General features: G+C 38.0%; 1 protein-coding gene across 5 annotated transcripts in view; it reads left to right on the top strand.

Moving 5' to 3' along the window:
* The window catches only part of LOC101739491 (terminal nucleotidyltransferase 5C), a 248,747-nt gene that overhangs the window by 36,847 nt on the left and 190,797 nt on the right, over positions 1 to 21,103 (top strand). For all 5 annotated transcript variants that reach the window (XM_004922867.5, XM_062670007.1, XM_012697283.4 and 2 more), the window contains one exon: positions 3,754 to 4,206. In XM_004922867.5, the coding sequence (XP_004922924.1) occupies positions 3,847 to 4,206 (360 nt within the window). In that variant the 5' untranslated portion in view covers positions 3,754 to 3,846. The remainder of the gene's footprint in view (positions 1 to 3,753; positions 4,207 to 21,103) is intronic.

Raw genomic sequence — 21,103 nt, 5'->3', positions numbered from 1 at the left:
AATGAGTTTTTGATACTTCTGTTCTTTTAGTTGAAATTGGCATCGGGAACTAATTATTTAAGAGCGGGTTTCAGACCTTTTAAGCCAAAAATCATCACTGTTTCGTAGTAGAAAATGGTTAGGGCGGTAGGAGGTAATGAGCGCAGGTTCATGACCGACCAAGTTTATTTTTTAATTTCAACGCTTAGGTACCCTTTACTGGTGGTAGGATCTCTTGTGAGTCCGCACGGGTAGATAGCACCACCCAACCTATTTCTGCCGTGAAGCAGTAATGTGTTTCGGTTTGAAGGGTGGGGCAGCTGTTGTAACTATACTTGAGACCTTGGAACTTATATCTCAAGGTGGGTGGCGCATTTACGTCGTAGATCTCTATGGGCTCCAGTAACCACTTAACCCCAGGTGGGCTGCGAGCTCGTCCACTCATCTAAGCAATAAAAAATAAAATAAATACATGTGTGCAATTCACACGTGGTAGAAGTAAAACCTTCCAAAATTAAAATACAATTATCCTAAACGTCTTAAGTATATGTAAAATTTTGTCATTAGTAAATAATTGTAAGGTAGCGCCCTCTGTGAATTGATATTTTAATTTCACGTATAATCCTAAATTAAAATTCACTACAAGAGCTTTCATACACACGTTAGTATTAAAAAATCTCACAGATGGCGCTGTATTAAATAGTATGTATATTTCTGTCTCATTCTTTGCTGGCTTCATCCTACACATTTTTGTATTTGTGTCTCTTACCTGTCGTTTTTTCCGTTGCATCCGGTTTGAAATCACAACGATTCTAAAGAAGTTTTCACTTCAAAAAAACCCTACATTTTGCAGGTTTGATTTTTGTTACGTTTACTAATTCTTCATCATGGATTTTTTTCTTGAAGGTTGTTACGCACACCCAAAAAGGCTTCGCGTATGAAACACATTGAATGTCAGATAGAAACCGTGGTTAGCTCAGTGGGTCGCGTGGATACTATTTTTTTTTATCTAAAGCTGACACTTTGTGAAAGACATTTGGTATATGTGGTCTCTTTTTCTATTTGTCTGTAGTGTATTTCTGGCGGCTGTAACGCACATAGACATCTAAGCTTAGGCCCTTGTTTTGTGAAATGCTTATTTTAACTAAATATGATACATTTGCACATCAAAGTTAACTACAACAACTTCCAAAAAGGCCAGAGACCTGAGAGGTGGTACTCTTTTCTAATTTTCAATGTCAAAATACAAAAAATTTCAAACCAAAGACAACATTAATATTATTTTAGCAATAAGTCAAACAGCCGGGAGCGATCGCGTCATTCCCACATTGCTCTTCATAAATTAGTATTTCTCTTTGTAAACGAATTTGGCTTTGCAAACGTTACAAATATAATAAACCTATTGTTAGATTCCACGTTAATATTTGTTACAATTAAGAACTATAATAGATAACTCCCATTAATAGAGACGTTCATTAAAGTGATCTGCAAACAATAAAATTATGTTAATTTATAAAATTCTCCCTTGCCGATAACAATTTCAACTAAAATACGTCTAACACAGGGAGCATATCAAATATATCTCTAACGGTTTTAAATGTAACACAAATAGTCAAGTTGTCAGAGCTTTTACAGGCAACTGAGTTACAAAGTGACCGTCTGTTCCCTAACGATGTATTTTATAGGCGAATGCGATCTACCCACATCTTAAACTTAAGTACAAATCAGGTATACCCTTAATTAGGAACTCTGTAATAGTATTATTGTCTTTAGGTCATACATATTACTAAGTTATTTGCCACGGCAAAATTTGACTACATCAATGGCATTGTCGATAGTGAGAGTAAGATTGACCTGCAACTGCAAGTAGTCGGGCAACGCCGCCACCGAAACCTGTCTAAAGCGAACGTCTATTGAATCTCGTAACGACCCCGCCGAGGTCAGTGCGTCTGCATCTCACGAACTGTATTGAAAGCGAAAGTAAGTTTCGGCTCGCTCGCGATTTCGTCTGCGTTCGGCGCGAAGTTGCCGCCAATGAAAACGAAAGTCACAAGCATTCCGTACCTGAATAGATCGATATCGGTGATTAATAAAACTGTGTGTGTGTTTACAATTATTTTTTTTTATTGCTTAGATGGGTGAACGTACTCACAGCCCACCTGGTGTTAAGTGGTCACTGGAACCCATAGACATCCACAACGTAAATGCGCTATCCACCTTGAGATATAAGTTCTAAGGTCTCAAGTATAGTTACGACGGCTAGCCCACCCTTCAAACCGAAACGCATTACAGCTTCACGGCAGAAATAGGCAGGGTAGTGGTACCTATCCGCGTGGTCTCACAATAGGTCCTATCACCAGTAAAAATCCTATTTTAATATTCCTTTCCTATTAAATTCCTACTTAATAGTAAATTCCTATCGATTATTGTTACAATTACTATATAGTGACGTCGCTGTACAACGTATATACTACTGCAGATATAAGACTAGAAGGGTTGATTTGAGACAGGCTGTCGGTGAAGTCACAACAGATCCCTATCAAGCATATTTAACTTATTCACTCCTTTTTATCCTTATCCCATATTATGTGGGATTACGGGAAGAAGATTGCGAATTTTGTACATCCATGATCAGTGTTATGTAATATGGTGCGTTAAAACGCAGTAAACATTAGTGAAATACTAGTGATGAGCTATGAGCTTGCAGAATGTTTGTGATGTTTTTTTTTTTTATATTGCCTTTGTAGGCAGACGGCCCACCTGATTGTAAGTGGTCACCGTCGCTCAGCAATGCCAGGGGCAGAGCCAAGCCGCTGCCTACCAAATGTTATTTATCTATACTAATATTATAAAGAGGAAAGATTTGTTTGTTTGTTTGTTTCGAATAGGCTCCGAAACTACTGAACCGATTTGAAAAATTCTTTTACCATTAGAAGCCGACATTGTCCCTGATGAACATAGGCTACTTTTTTTTATTTTATTTTTTATTTTATTTTTTTGGTTTCATGTCTGTTTTAATGTTTCCGAAGCGAAGCGAGGGCGGGTCGCTAGTAAATTAATAAAATTCGGTGGAGAAAAAAAATCACGTTGTATGGTTTTATAATGTTATATTCGCAATGATACAATCATAGACATTTGACATTGACAAGAGATATTGTGCCACAGATAATAACTAATTTTTAAATTTATTGGAGTCTTCACAATACCTTTCGGTATTGCATCGAGATGCATCGTTATATGATTTAGACGTTACTAAAAACGTCGATAAGTATTTACTGTTTTGTTCATTTCTTTTTTATCCTATTGATTGCATTGATGCAATGTAAATGGAGAGCAAACAGTTTCGTTCTACTGCAGAATTCTTTGGGACTTGCTTTTATATATGTATGTAGTTGATACACATAATAATAATTGATTTATGTACTTTTTTAATCGACGCTCCGTCGGGTCGTGTCGAATTGATTAATGATGTTTCAGAATGATAAATCGGCGTTGTCTCGACTTGTCTGATATTTACTTTTTCTGTTTATGTACACGATGTTGCTGTAACTAATAATACGTTTTAAGAATTCAATTTGCCATTTTTATTTGTTTCACTCGCAACAGGCAGGCAGCGGCTTGGCTCTGCCCCTGGCATTGCTGAAGTCCATGGGCGACGGTAACCACTCAACATCAGGTGGGCCGTATGCTCGTCTGCCTACAAGGGCAATAAAAAAAAAATAAACAAAAAAAAAAAATCACATTACGTGCTGACATTAACGTTTTTGTTCACAGGGCGCTACTAGTGTGCACTCGTCTCGCGAACCAGCATGTAGTGGATACGAACAAGTGAAAAATAATTTGATTGCGTGCTAAACGAGAGACGAAATGGCCGAGACGATGGCTTACGAACCAGCGATGGACGATGAAGTTTACGATTATGATACCACCAAAATCCCGGAGATCGTGACCCCTGACGACATGAACGAGTCCGGGTATCAGGAGGGCTCCGAGCAGAGCTACGGGGATCGCAGGGATTCCAAGGAGGGCTTCGGCGGCGAGGGCGATTCCGACAGCGGCGTGGACGGCGTGAGCAGCGGCTGCAGCACCGCGGACGACTGCCCGGTCGTGTCAATCAACGACGTGGTCGCGTACTACGATCACATCCGGCCGAGGAGGCGGCACGTGCCACAGCTCAGCTTCTACACCGTCGACATCGAGAGGATGACGCTCGAGGCTATTGCTCAGGTTGGTCTTTCATTTTCATTATCTATTTCTTTCATGTATGTAGCTGAACAAGCTTACATTCCACCTCGTGTTAATTGGCTATAGAATCCAATAGGGAATCAGATTTTTTTGTAACAATTTAATTAGTGTTATTTTTTACTGAATTCGTTATGCTTGTAAGTATTAAGCCCCGGTCAAAGTATGATCGAGGTAACTTTAACTTCCATATACAGATGTATGAATGCGGAGTGATAGTACATATACAGATACAGAATACGGATACAGAAGTACGTCTATTCGACACGTAAATATTTGGCTGCATGGTCTTAGTCTAATATAGCACTACCACCATGGGTCAAGAAAAACGATTTTGGGACTCATCGGCGAATGGAAAACAGCGTTCTTTGATATAATGTGGTGCGACATTTGACATTTCTTGGTTTTAGGGCATAATGTAAGGCCACACTGATAGCTACCTCCATATTGCCTATTTCCGTCGCCATCTTGCCTATTTTTGTCGCCATCTTGCTTATTTCTGTCGCCATCCTGCCTATTTTGTATAGTAGAACAGTCGTTATGCAATTGACACTCCGACCTCAAGTATCAAGGTGGGTGACTACATTCACGTTGCGGTGTCTATGAGCTCCCGCAACCACTTAAAACTAGATGGGCTTTGAGGTCGTTCACTCATTTAAGCAATAATTAAATGGAACTACATAATTACAATATAATTTGGTTACTAAGTGTAATTATTTAAAACAGTACAAGTTTAACGTGCGTTTATGTTTTACTATTTTTAAACAGAAAATACTATGTTTTCAAATTCAAATATGATTATCGGTTTGGCCTAGTATTTTTTTTTTTAAAACAATCCGCTGTTTCTCTTAGAGTGAGATACATTATAACCACTATAGTTTCGAACGGAAATAACACATTTATTCTTACTCATAATTCTCCTGCCCTTCTCCCTGTCACCTGGGGTCAGAGCAACATGTTTTATCCATCCATACTCCTCTATCATATACCATTTCTTCGCTCACTCCCCTCTTACACATATCGTCTGTCAAGCAATCCATCCATTTCTTCTTAGGTCTACCTCTTCCTCTTTATCCTTCCACATTCATAGCTAACACTCTCTTACTAACCTCATTGTCATTACGTCTCATCACATGTCCATACCATCCCAAACGCGCCCTTCTCAACTTCTCTGTCACAGGTGTCACTTTCAGACTTCCTCTAACATATTCATTCCAAATTCTATCCATTCTTGTTACTCATCAATCGCGACATTCGCATTTTTGCTGCATGCCTTTCATCCTATTTATTTATTATAACTATTTTCTTAGTATTTATTCTTCCCATTTCCTCGAAAACCGGATAAGAATCCGACTAGTTACGGGAAGATTTCACAACGCAATATGACATAATATTGCTGGTGTGGTTTCGGTTCTTTTTTTCCGTCTCCGATCTCGTCGGCTGCTTCAAATCTTTTAATCACGATTACAGATCTAAAAGCGAACATCATTTCCTGCATTCACCGCGTTCGGTAATAACACAATCGAGAGGCGGATTAATGCAATGATATTGTTTAATTTTTGTAATTTTATACGTCTGATTACGGAGATAGACGTGCATTAACGTTATCCTGATTCAAAACGAGCACTTAGAGGAGAGAAATGTTGTTATGGCACTATCTGAATCGTTCCTTTCATAGCCTCGGATAGGATACCAAGCAGGTACCACTAATCGACGTGTTAATGCCACGAAGCAACCTTGCGTTCCGATTTAAAGGGAGAGCTATTGTAGAATCCAACTTCATGTTCTAATGTGCAATGTTAAAATGGCACTAGACACTTTAATTACCCGGGTGGTATTTTGAGCAGTAAATAGAGCACTCGAATAATAAATATATTATGATTATTTCGAATGACTAAAGTGTAATGAACTCTTCTATTATGTTTTTGCTTAAACAGACTAATGTTTGTTCAGCAGATTGTTGAGCCAATAGACAAGACAAGACGAATTCTGCTACCTAGTTTTTTATTTTTTTGTTTTATTGCCCTAATAGGCAGACGAGCGGCCCACCTGATGGTGAGTGGTTACCGTCGCCCATGGACTTTAGCAATGCCAGGGGCAGAGCCAAGTCGCTGCCTACCTTTAGTTTGAGATGTTAGTCTGGATAGAGTCCTCATGTGTGTTCTTATTGTAATAATGTCCCATAATTGACATAAATATCCCATCCTTTAATGGGAACGCGGATTATTTCGTTGCCGAAGTAGATAACGAACTCTAACACATTTTGTATCAATATATAGATAAAAATCTCTTTTGCGATATCATTGGGAGGTGTAGTCATTATTAGATAAACATTGACGGTTAAGTCCCCTATTCTATCGTACAATAGGCAATACAATTATTTTTATCAACTACATTAACAACAGATAGCACAGTAGCTAAATTACGAAAATTGACTACAAATTTTCATATTATCTTTCACAGTTTTCGCTTTCAATGACAAGATAAGCCGTGAAAGATCCAACTTTAGAGACCATTAGAACAGTTAACTGTTAAACTTCACGTAAAATGTGCATAAATTATGTTAAAAGAATACAACAACAACAAAAATATTCGTTAAAACCAGCCCGGAGAGTTTCCAATCTGCACCTGCCTTCGCTCTGCCAAAACGTTACGTAAATTCCTTACAAAATACTCATTTACGTTTCGTATGAGTTCCTTTCTCTTACTTAGCAATCATTTCAAATATCAACTCGGCTGTAATTCAAGACGAAATTACTCTACACATTCTCCGTGTCACTCGTGATTTGTGCTTAGGCAGTAAAATAATGACGATACACAAAAGCGTCGATCGTTGTGCCCACAAAATGTACTACTGCAGTTTCGTAATAATTGACTCTTGAATTTTGTTAGTGTTTAACGAAGCACGAAACTGTATTTCGATACAGGCGTGCTTAAATTACAAGACTAACAAGGCTTCAAAGAAACTGTTTTAGGAGTTTGCTTGGAGTCATATCAGTTTTTTGTTTTTTTTTTAGATGGGTGGACGAGCTCACTGTCCATCTGGTTAAGTGGCTACTGGAGCCCATAGATATCTACCACGTAAATGCGCCACCCACCTTGAGATATAAGTTCTAAGGTACTCAGCATGGCTACAACGGCTGCCTCACCCTTCAAACCGAAACGCATTACTGCTTCACGGCAAAAATAGGCAGGCTGGTGGTACCTACCCGTGCGGACTCAGTAATAATTACGCAAATTATAATTTTACGGGTTTGATTTTTATTACACGATGTTATTCCTTCACCGTGGAAGTCAATCGTGAACATTTGTTAATCACGTATTTCATTAGAAAAATTGGTATCCGCCTGCGGGATTCGAACACCGTTACATCGTTAGATACGAATGCACCGGACGTCTTATCCTTTAGGCCACGACGACTTATGACAATCCGAGGACGCTGCTGCTCATTCTCTGATGAATTATTAGGCTTTTTTTATGACACACACAGAGAGACCTGTTCTAAATCACACGTCAAAGTTCCTCTGCTATCGCTATACTTGTAAAAATCAAACATCAGAATTGCTTGATAGGTATGTATAGCATAATCGATGTGATGTTACAGAATGCTAACGTACGTATTACGCAATGCATGTAAACGTGCACAGATATATCGTGTAGATACACGGACAATAAATTTTCTACTAAAGCTGCCTCAGCGGTTTTATTGCAGCCACGCGGTGCTTGGATTAATAACATCATACATTGTACTAGTATTTATTTATTTATTTCGTTACATGAAAAGACATATTTACGGGCAATCTGATGTTATGTGGTTTCCAATTGCATACAACGCAGTTAATCGACAAAATTGTAACTTAAATATAGCCATAGATCGGACAAGATTCAGGTATCGACGAAATAAAGGTGCTATATGAAAAATTTTGCCTTGACTAATCGTGCAAGCTTCATTTATTGGTAGTTTTTGTACTGACAAATTTACTAAAAAAAAATTATTGCTTACATGGGAGGACGAGCTCACAGCCCATCTGGTATTAAGTGGTTACTGGAGCCCATAGACATCAACAACATAAATACGCCACCCACCTTGAGATATAAGTTCTAAGGTCCCAAGTATAGCTACAACGGCTGCCACGGCCTTCAAACCGAACGTTTTACAGCTTCACGGCAGAAATAGGCAGGGTGCTGGTACCTACCCGTGCGGACTCACAAGAGGTCCTACACCAGTAAAAAGTGCCTATTTATCCGAAAGAACGGCGGCTATAAAATTTACAGGTACATAGCAATTTACATACGCTAAATTGCAATCGGCGGTTCTATATTGCGCAATCGATGAGCCGAAATAGGATGTTACTTACGAATGTTAAAAATAAACAGATTGTACACTTCATTAGCATCCATTCGTATTGCAATACGCAAATCAACGGATACATTACATTATCGCACACGTGCAAATAAATTGATTTGAATATATTGCTAAACCGACGTATCGAAATTGTATTCGAGCTTAGGTTGTTTTTGTTTTCGAGAAATAAAATAGATTCGGTTGATTAGTGACTGTATCTTTACGAAAGATTTTTATCTTATACCTTTAAACGAGCAATTCTTGTATATTAATATATATAATTTCTTTCTATTCTTCAGGTTTTATATCAGCAACAACCATATTATTCAGAATAGTTTTTTTAGTATTTGGATTTTTTCTAATCCCTATTTTAGGTAAAAAAGTAGTTTCCATATCAGATCAAAATAAGCAACCACAAGATACATTTAATTACGCCAATTAAGCAGCAGTGTCTGGATATTCGCTTATTGACCTGCTAGCATAATTACTAAATATAATCTGAATCTCGGAACCGGCTCCAACGATTTTCATAAAATTTAGTATACAGGGGAGTACTACGATTTATTTTCAGAAAATGTTCGTTTTATTCGTGTTTTCAATAATCAACTCTTCCCGACATCTATTGGCGAATAATAATACTATTTTTCTTAATTGGGGGCAACTAACCGCTTTAAAGACACAATAAGATGGCGTTATCAAAAAAAATCATCTACTAAATCTTCACGAGTGCTGTCTGGTAATCGCTTTCTTATCTAATAACTCATTTTTACATAACACAGTTGAGACTAAACGTGTAATTTAACAAATCTAGAGACATGTTTATTGCATCTCTGTACTCAAAAAACGCGTTTCGCTTCTATACTGAGACTTTAGAACTCATATCTCAAGATGGGTTTAGCATTTACGTTGCAGATGTCTATGGATTCCGGTAACCATTTTACACCTAGTGGGCCGTGAGCTCGTCCATCCACCAATGCAATAAAAAAAACCAACAGTTCACAAGATCTCAAAATGTGTTGCGATTTTAACGTTGGCGTTATTACGAAATAATCTGTATGTATGGATGATCGCTTATTTGTATCATCAACAACAGTCCATAATCATCTAACTCCGGCATTTGGCTACACTGTGTTCAGTCCCTGATTTTTCATCAAACTGGAAAAGATCTAGAAATGCTGCGTTCATCCGTAGTGCGTTTCCAGGGTTTTTTTTTTTTGCCTCGTACCATCCGACTTGGAAATGAGCTCCCCTCCACGGTGTTTTCCGACCGCTAAGACATGCCCTTCTTCAAACGAGACTTGTGGAGAGTACTTAAAGGTGGACAGCGGCTTGGCTCTGCCCCTGGCATTGGTTTTTCCGAAAAGTTTCAAAAGTTTTAGATCTTTTTATTAGCTACAATTTGCCATTTGACTTTTTTCCATAGGACTTTTAGTTTTGCCGGAAATCGAGAAAAACCGTTTTTACCCTTACCTCCTCCCCCCCCCCCATCACCTTCCCGACTTCAGATCGCCCGTCAATTATTTTTCCTTTCATTTTTATAATATTCCCCTCCTTTTCTAATGGGTTTCATCCTACTATTTTTTTTTTTTGGTTTTAAAAATGATCGACCTTGGTCTAAAATGTACATAAGTAAAAATCATTTCACATGAGGCGGTTAGTTTAATTAATTAATAGTGTTGTCTTGAGGTAGTTGTTAATTATAATTAATTTTTCGTCTTGATAATTGTCATTTTACATACCGTCTACAAATGTTAAGTGCAATCATTATACTAGTTACCCAATGAAGTTAACAATAACCGGAGAGAATAAAACATATTCGTATATAATTTGATACGCGTGTCACTTACGCGCTTACGAAAGAGACCACCGAAAATAGGCACAAATTAAATCCCAAACAGAAGACACGAGGTCCTCGTATTCGACTCCTCACTGTAGAAAATTACTTGGAAAATTAGTCCCAAAACTAACTCGTGTTCAGCGTCGCGTGTAATTCAATATTCGAGGGTTTGAGTGTGTGTGTGTGTGTGTGTGTGTGTGTGTATGAATGAATGTAATCTCACCGCTTTCATACTTGCTTCGTCTCTGCGTCATTCAGGACGAATCAGTACGATCATACAACACAACGTATGTAGATATCAATCTGATCTTAATTAGGAATTAATCTAATATGTTCCGTTATTAGGCTGGTCTATATTGAATATACATGGTATCCACACAACGACATCATGTATGAATATCACATAGTATTGATTAATGTAGATTAGGTTTGAGCTAGAAAGGGATGATCAATTATTTTTGATGTGACAACGTCTTATAATTGGATGGAGCCGGGTGCACGCACAAAAAAAACATGACTCATGCGGCGTTACCTCGCTCTGAGGCGTTCTGTCTGTCTCTCTCCTACTTGAGTGAGCGATGCATCCGCGTGGACAGCTGCTGTACAATAATACATTTACATGTTTTCGTCAAGTATGAAGTTCAGTTAAAAGTGAATGTGATGTCAATTGTCCATAAAAAATATCTATCAAATAAATAACATTAAAATTTTCTTTTGAAAAATGAAACCATTCCATCGGTATTTTCTTATGACGTTGACACGTTCAATTATCGTCAGTAAACCGACTTTACAGACAACCGATTTTTTCAACTAATCTCGTCCCTCGGTATCACTCGCGATGTTATTATAAACTATTAACACAATAGTCCAAGGTAGAGGGGGAAGAAGTCGATCGAAAAAGATATGGATGGAGTGTGTGACGGTGTGAGAGAAATCAGAGTAAGTTTGAGATGACGGCTGATAGAGGAGAATGAAATAGAAAAGTTCGCTGTGCTGACCCCACCTAATGGGTTAAGGTGGAGACAAAGAAGAGTCAATTATTTTAGATAAAATTAAATAGTCGTTTCACATCTGAAAATCTGGCCGTAGACTTCGAGCTCAAGCTAATCACAGCACGGACAAAGCTAACATAATGATACGGCCTCTGGTCTCGGAGGGGAGCGGTGTGGCGGTAGCCATCGTAACATCCAAGATATTTGACAGATTCCTTAATTTCGCTTACGAAATTTTCAAGATAAGCTTGCATATATGCAAGTTCCGAACAACAACATTTGGACCGTCGGTCTACGGAGCAATATCACCTGCTCGGTGGAAGATCTTCCCTCCACCGTTAAACCTCCCATAAATCCAAACAATCCGAAACGTCTAGCGTTTCACTTGATGGTCTTAAGTATTTATTGACGGATTAGTTGACCCTGCAGACTTTGTAGTACCTCAATCGATAAAAACCTAAACTTTTGTATAAAATAAACTTAAAACAAACAAAAGGAAACCGTCCGACGGGGGATACATCAAAGGGAAAACAAAATTGTTATTTTTATTTAATTCCGAGCATTTTCATATTTATCTATCTACCTTTTAAACCTTCTCTGGACTTCCACAAGTAATTCAAGATCAAAATTAGCCAAATCGGTCCAGCCGTTCTCGAGTTTTAGCGACACTAACGAACAGCAATTCATTTTTATATATATATAGATACTTATAACTAATTCAATGGTTGGATGGATCGATAAAAGCGAAATTCTATTAACGCCAGCTTAAACCTAAATTTGTGAGAGGCCAGAAGTTTCTTGTCCCTAAATAGAGCTCGTCCAAGCCAAACGTTATTACATTTACTAAGACAGGCAACTTTGTCGTCATTTAAATTGAAGGCGTCTTATTTTAAATTCGTATTGTTGCGAGACAAGACACGCGGTAATTTGCGAACTGAGTCAACGTTTGGGAAACCGTGGCTTTTTATGATAGTAGATGAGATATGAAAATCCTGTGTTTTTTTATCACGTCTCTCTCGTAAATTTGCTCAGAGATATGTCATTGTATTATGTGTACCGTGTTATTTCCGGACTATTTTTACTTTTGCACTTATAAATAAAAAAAAGGTTTATGGCAACAGAAACCCACATGATATCCAAACTCAAAGACACAGACCGCTGAGCTTTTTTTCTCACAGCCCACCTGGTGTTAAGTGGTTACTGGAGCCCATAGATATCTACAACGTGACTCACAAGAGGTCCTAGCTTCCACCAGCTTCGCGCCCGATCTTCTTAGTTGGTCGCAATTCCGATCCAGTGGTAAATTCAGCGAAGCTCTTGCTAGGGCCAGTGCTAGCAATCCTTTCAGGTTGAGCTCCTATGCTCACCTACCGATCCGTGAGTAGTTTGATTAGCCTCCTAGAATATCAACAATTAGGTAGGGAAATTAAATGATACCTAAAACACTAGCCTGCGTCTCCAGCTTTCTTGAAATGCTATCTTTAAATATCAAAGCCGCACTATCGATTTAAAGTTAAGCAATGATAGAGCCATAAATCCAGTTGTACCATAAAACTGAGACCTGAAACTCATGTCTCAAGGTGAGTGGCCGCATTTTCACTCATGCATCCTAAAACCAGCGCCAAAGTACTAGATAGACGAAACAAACAGAGTTATAACAGTTTAATGGTAGGCAGTGGCTTGGTTCTGCCCCTGGCATTGCTAACGTCCACGAGGGACGGTAACCACTCACCATCAGGTGGGCCGTATGCTCGTCTACCTACACGGACAATAAAAAAGACCTGGTGACGTTGCTAACACTCGTCCCGCCAGCCGCATTGCTTTGCAAAATCTCCTATCGGATCGGAAACGCGACCCACTTAGAAGAATCGGAGAGAAATTCATTGGGCTGTGTGTGAGGATTATTGTGACCACGAATACTGTATACTCGCAGTACATATTCATAAAGTCGAAAAAACAAATTACGACAGTAAAAAACCGCGATATGAAATCGTAACAGTCGTTTTATTTATGTCCATACTACGCAAAAACCTTTTTTTTTTCGGGCTGGGGGCCGAACCTCCTACGAGGCCCCCGCTCCTAGGGGGCGCGCGGGGTATGTGAGACTCAACGATCTGCAGGTGTTAAGAGCAGATCGCGGGCTCAACGATTTTAGGGCTCACCCACTAAACGACTCCCCTGCACTCTTACACCCGACGTCCGAGCTCCGGCCGAGGTCAGAACCCGGTCAGAGTAGGGGGGTTCCCGCGGTCAACACTACAACCAGACACGCTTTTTTTTTATACTACGCAAAAACCTAAGACAGCACAGCTAGTTGGTCGGCAGCCGATGATTTTAGTCGTGTCCGTAACGTAATCTCGTCTGCGTACCACACTCGTAAAGAACAAACATAACGAATAAATAATTCGATTTCCTTGTTTTACGCGTTGATTTCAACATGTTTATTAAACGCCCTCGAGGAAAACGCGAGACGCTATATTCGTACATTGTTATGCAAACGCTAGAATGGGCTCTTCAACAACCAGTTAGAGCGCCTTTCCAAAAGGTTTCTGTAATATATATGATGTTATGTTATAATGAAACTTAAATGTCTATTTGTGTACTTAGTGACTGTTTTTTAACGTTCTCGATAGCGTAAAAGTTAACTGACTCGCACTAAGCACACTGAAGTCGTCGTGGCCTATAGGATAAGACGCGCGGTGCATTTGCATCGACCGATGTGCGATGCGTATGTGTCGGTGTTCGAATACCACAGACAGGTACCCATTTTTCGAATGAAATATTTAGGACTCCCATGATTAATTAATAACATCGTGTAATTATTAGAATTGTGCAGTATTTCAATGAAACCCTAATCAGGTTTCTTTATCAGACACAATGAATTATATTAGCTCACTAGTGACATTAGTCTATATTCGCACAGATAACACACATAAATTGAAATAGTCTGTAACAAAACGCTTATAAATCTATGAACTACTTTATAAATTTACTATCCGTACTTCGCCCGCTTCGCTGGCCATTTAAAATTAACATTATTATTTATTGTCATTATTATTACGGAGTCCAACACTCATATAAATATTAGCCTATCCATTAAGTGCATGTATTTACTACATGGATACCAAGTTTCAAGTCAATCGGATGCATGGTTCAGTAGTTATAACGGAACATCCGTAAAAACCACTGTAGATTTATATATTAGTATAGATATAGATTTATTCAACAGTAGTAAAAAACAAACCTGTCAAAATAGTTATCATTTTCATGATTAATATGCAATTGAGACAGTCCTCAAGTCTGGTGGTGGGTTGGGATTCACATTGTGATGTGTTAAAAGAATCGGTTATTAATTACTTTTCTTTGATCTAGCGCTTAATGTCCGCGACTGCTGTACTCCCGGCTGTGTTCGATTCTAGGTCGGTACTTTTGTTCCTAAGTCATGAAAAAACTACGGATCCAATTGCGGCGTTGGGCTTGGCAAAGCCTTTGATTCATTACATAATGTTTTTCAAGAATCCAATTGTTAATTAAAGTACTCTATAAAACAAGTTTCACAATGTCGAAGAAAACCATCTCGGTCGTCCGTGGACCACGGCAACCGTACAGTATTGAAAACGTTGAAAATGAATTTAATGAGAAATTCTAAACGCCAGATTGAACCATCAAAGCAGTTTTAATTATGTTTACGGAGATTACTATGTTTAACTCAATTTTAAATTAAGCAATTTTCACCCTACCATTATGTTGCAATTAAAAAGTTTACGCAAGGATGTAACTTAATGTTTGCTTTAAGCTTTCAGATAAGATACTTTTCTATTACATAGATGAATGATCAAGCTGAGGTTAAGTTTTTTTTTTTTTTTTATTGCCCTTGTAGCCAGACGAGCATATGGCCCACCTGATGGTGAGTGGTTACCGTCGTCCATGGACTACAGCAATGCCAGGGGCAGAGCCAAGCCGCTGCCTACCGAAAAGTGGTCATCAGAGGCCATAGGTATCGCGATTTGAATACCGCCACCCAATTAATGAGAAAAGGTCGAAATCAACTGTTCGAAAATTGTATTTGCGGGTTTCATTTTCAATATCCAGCGTTAAGTATTCCTTCCTTTCGTGAACGCGAGTTAAATACTTTTTTATTTATTGCTTAGATGAGAGGACCATCTCACAGCCCACCTGGTGTGAAGTGGTTACTGGAGCACATAGACATCTACGACGTAAATGCGCCACCCACCTTGAGATATAAGTTCTAAGGTCTCAAGTATAGTTACGACGGCTGCCCCACCCTTCGAACCGAAACGCATTACTGCTTCACGGCAGAAATAGGCGGGGTGGTGGTACCTACCCGTGCGGACTCACAAGAGGTCCTACCGCCATTAAGTAATAATAAGTAATACGTATTTGATTTGATAAATTGGTATTTGAATTCGGGGTTAGAAAACCTGATAAATCGCATCGTTCGATACGAATGCACCGGGCGTCTTATCCTTTAGATGCGAGGACGACTAAAATGTTCAATAAAACTATTTAATTAATTTCGCATGTTTTTGATGACATTGTCGGTAATTTCTCTATCTAATCTAAAAAAAACAAGCAAGATTCGCGATCTCATTAAATTCGAGTATAAATGTATCCGTATCTCGAATAATTCTTATCGATCTTTATTTATTTATCGTGCATTAATCTTTTTTATTTATCATTAAATCATCGCAAAATTGAAATCGAGTCGCACTTTAAAACAATACACCATTATATAATTATTAGTGTTTTAGTATCTTACCTGAAGGGTAGGCAACGCACTGGCGTAAACGCTGGTGACCGTGGGCGGCGGTGATCACTTACCATCAGGTGACCCGTCTTGCTCGTATGCCTCTTAGTTGTTATAAAAAAAATATATATAAAAAAAGTATTTTATGTTTATTTGTTTAAGGTTCGTGCTTTTTATTTACTACGCCACTCTTACTACAAAAAATCTTGGACAAGGTCAACACGAATATGAGTGCGTATACTTACTCACGCGTAGTCCCCACCACGTAAGCAGAGGCTCATAAGAAAACGACATAACCGACTGAACCTACGCAAGCAAATTACAACCGTGGCTTTTTGTAAATAAGGTCAACTGTGACATAAGTTAAGCTGTCGTTTACCTGAATCGCGATACAGTCAATATGGCTAGTGAAGCCTTACTGTCGACGAAACTATGTATACGCGTAAAAATCAATAATGCGTTGGCGGATATATCTATAGGTCCTTGACGTTATTTGTTAAGTACATTCTCGTTTTCATATTGTTTCGCTATAATAATAATAATAATAGCGACCCGCCCTCGCTTCGCTTCGGAAACATTAAAACACACATGAAACCAAAAAATAAAATAAAAAATAAAATAAAAAGTAGCCTATGTTCATCAGGGACAATGTCGGCTTCAAATGGAAAAATAATTTTTCAAATCGGTCCAGTAGTTTCGGAGCCTATTCGAAACAAACAAACAAACAAATCTTTCCTCTTTATAATATTAGTATAGATATAGATAATAATGTTTTTATTGCAAGTAACCATGACTCATATAAATTGTTAATAAGACTTAGACCTATGTTAGTAGTTATATTTACATCACAATGAATTACTGTCGTAACATCCCATGGGATATGGCACCACAGCGACTCATGTATACACAGTCCAGCCTGCTTGCGATCCTGCTCAGGATACTGTTGGAGCTAGCCTTCACTCTGCTTACCAGAGATGCACACCTCTTACGCATGGTAGCGTAAAAACAATCTATGTGCGCGTCTGCAAACATCCCTGATGCGCTACAAAAGCGGGGCAGCACCACCAGCACCCTAAACGCATTATTATATTGAACACGGAGAGCGTTGTACGATCTTTGAGTATAATTATTTTATATATATAATTTTAAGCTATGCTTTAACGTATAGTTTATATAACGTATAGTTTTACTGGTGGTAGGACCTCTAGTGAGTCCGCACGGGTAGGTACCACCGCCCTGCCTATTTCTGCCGTGAAGCAGTAATGCGTTTCGGTTTGAAGGATGGGGCTTACGTTGTAACTATACTGAGACTTTAGAACTTATATCTCAAGTTGGGTGGCGCATTTACGTTGTAGATGTCTATGGGCTCCAGTAACCACTTAACACCAGGTGGGCTGTGAGCTCGACCGCCCACCTAAGCAATAAAAAAATATCGCTCTTAATGCAGGTTAACTGACAGGCCACATGTTGAAAGTGATCTTCGGAGCCCATAAATATTACAACATGAATGAGACCAAGTCGAAATTTCAATGTTTAAAAGTGGCTGTACCACCCTTCGAGGTGGAACGCACGGAAATTGGCAGAAAGGTATAAATTCGCGCGGGCACATTTCGTTTGAGTGTAAGCATACCTTCGGCTCCTAGTTAAGCGACCAGGTCTCTAGAGCAGCCGCGAGCGAACATTTAATTTGAAAAGAAAAAAAATGAGTGGGTGATAATATGGTAATCTTGATTCTCTAAGATTATCTTAATTTATTAGTACATTTCCAACTCAACATATGCTTACTCATCTATTTATATTTGTAGTCAATAAGAATACCGGTTCATTTAAGGCAATGAAGAGGTATTTTGAATGTAATATTTAAAGCAGCCTTTAAACTTGGTGTGAGTTTCAAATGAATTTCTTAAAGCTGGTGAATAAATTCCGAGGCATTTACTGAAATTTAATTTCGTTGTAGTACAAGCAAAAATGAGCTTTATAAAAGCGTTTCGAAAGGTGTATTATTGTGAACCACGCCACGTTACCGTTTTGCCACATCGTGACGATGTATATTGGCTTAATGACATCTGTTGCTGAAGCTTGAGAGAGATTTTTATCAAGGAAAATAATTTCTTGTTTGAAAATTTACTTAGTCGTCGTGAGTGTAGTGGTTATTATAGATGACACTATTATGACGTCCATATTAGATTTGTGGAACGCCGGTTGTTTTTTTAAATATTGTTTTGGTCTTGTTTGTTTTTTTTTTCAGAAGAAAATCCTAATTTGCAGAAAATGTATGTTGCAAAAAGGCGCGCATTCCATGTCTCTGCTCTGCCCATTTTTTTTGCATTGAATAGGGTTAAGTGTAATTATTGTAATGAACACACACGTGTAGGTATCACTGTTCTGCCTATTTTTACAGCAAAGAAGTCATGCTTTTCTCGATTGTAAATTACGAATTTAAAACTATAAATGTGTTGTAAAAATTTGTCGTCAATGATGACGTTTCTTCTATTGATCCCGTTGATCTGGTTCCCTTAACGAGAATTACAGCTGGTCGTATCGTATGGACAAGCACTCAACCTCGACTAGAACTACCACACGGATAATGAAAGTTCAATTAACGCAGTTACATTTCGAATCGAAATATATAAATAACTTAATCATTTGTGACTTTATTTTGCCTTCTTAATAGTCAAGCATTAGTCTCACTTGATTTAGGACCTCATCTTTGGTACACCTGATTGACCCAAAGCAATTTAAGCTTTAAACGTGCATCCAAAAATCTTGGTCAAATTCCGCAAAGCAGATGATGCATCTCGGTAGATGGGCCTGCCTGTTTAGGAAGAGTTGGAAAAAGAGAAACCCATAAAAATACCATAGATCCAGAGGCTAGATTCGCCTATAGTTGACATACACATCACCATTTCGCACCAAAGACGAAGGGACCGTTTTGCTAAGCGATAGCTGCTGGAGACAGCATAGTCTAAATTGCTTGTGCATAGAAACAATCCAAGAGACATTGGCGTGAAGAAATGAAACGCAATTTTTCAACATCAAAAAATCAAGTACGAGAAACTGTTCACACTATTCAAGTACAATTCTTTATTTTCTTGAAATTATCTTGATCCAAACTATTAAAATAAGGGATTATTTAATTATCAAAAGGATTGCCGTTCGTTAGATCAATAAAACCATTCACATATATAGGATCTAGAAAGTGAGGATTTTTGGACTCCGAGCTTTATAACTTATGTATCTTAATCACGTTTCCTATCGTCACCTAGACTCTAGATGAAGTCTTCCTTTACCTAAATTATACCCGTAATTTTAAGTAACTAATTAGTTGGATATTCAAATATTTCAAATATTCGTGTCGTCATTGAACGAAATGTAATTTGTTAAGGAATGTTCGTATTTTGTTTTAAAGTTCAAGGCAGTTTATTACGTTTGTTGGAAATGTTTAAATTCATTATAAGATATTTCGATTTATAAATTTCAATACTTCTAGTTGACATTTGGAGTTGGTTTTGATCTTTGAGTCGTTTGGAATATAAATCCAAATTTGCTTCTCAATCCTAATTCCTAATACTTATGTATGTTGGTTTTTTAATGATGGGGTTTTTATTTAGTTCAATGCGAACATGCCTTGCCTATGGCTCCCATAAAAAGGTCTCGTAGTGCAGCTACTTGTACTTACTTGACTGCATGCAGATTAAGGAGTTCGGATTTTATCATGGTCGGGAACTTATGGAGAGACTCTTGGTTCTCATTGTATTTTCTGGCCTATGCTCCTTATAATAACAATTCTATAATCCACCACAGATTAGAAATTAGTTTTTCTTTTGGTGTCATATTAATAATAATAAGTCCATTTTATTTCCAAAAAAAAAGAAAACACCTTATCAAATAAAAATTACAAATATAAACGTTTTATTATTGGAACCACATTCAGGTATAGGCTTCCTCCAGCTTACTCCACTCTTCCCAATTCATGGCTTTGTTTCTCCGTTCTTTTCCAGTTGTTGCTATTAGTTCGTCGATCCATTTGCTTCTTAGTCAGCCTCTTCTTCTTTTGCCTATTGGTGTCATATTGATATTATAAAATTAAAATTGTGCTCCACACAAAACATCATTAAACATACCCTTAGTCGACGATCGCAGTAATGATAAATTATTGAATTATTAAATATGACATATAAAATTATATGATTTGAAAAATATTGTACATAATATGTCTTTGCGTAATGTATTCTACAAACTATACGTTCCCAAATAGGAAAGCAAGCTAATCAAGCTACACTGAATTCCGAATAAATTAGGTATAAATTAATAAAATTGGTGGTAGGACCTCTTGTGAGTCCGCGCGGGTGGGTACCACCACTCTGCCTATTTCTGCCGTGAAGCAGTAATGCGTTTCGGTTTGGAGTGTGCGGCAGCCGTTGTAACTATACTTGAGATCTTAGAACTTATATCTCAAGGTGGGTGGCGCATTTACGTTGTGAATGTCTACGGGCTCCAGTAACCACTTAACATCAGGTGGGTTGTGAGCTCGTCCATCCATCTAAGCAACAAAAAAAAAATTTTATTTTCGGTAAAGTTAAAATGATTTTAATGTTGCAAAGGCCTAATAAAAATACTTAGTTTGTAATAAGTACGAACACAGTTTTTGTGTATCTCACTCGTGTGTCGGTAAATCAGGTTGTGTGTCGTTTATGTGGCTATGCATAAAACAAGACTCGCCTTTATTAATGTCAAGGTAATTGAGTAAGAGTTTTGTTTTTAAAGCGCGGTTTATATCCCGAAAACGTTCATGTTCTTGTATAATAAACAATCGTAATTAACTTTGACTAATAATAATACGCATTTACATGATTATGAAACAAACATTCCTGTTATTTGTTCAGTGTAACACGGCCAAACAAATTTGTTCAATACAATGTTGTATTGATTATTCATTA

Source organism: Bombyx mori, chromosome 9, assembly GCF_030269925.1.
Source record: "Bombyx mori chromosome 9, ASM3026992v2".
NCBI classification, from domain to species: domain Eukaryota; kingdom Metazoa; phylum Arthropoda; class Insecta; order Lepidoptera; family Bombycidae; genus Bombyx; species Bombyx mori.
This window is presented reverse-complemented; position numbering and strand designations above follow the sequence as displayed.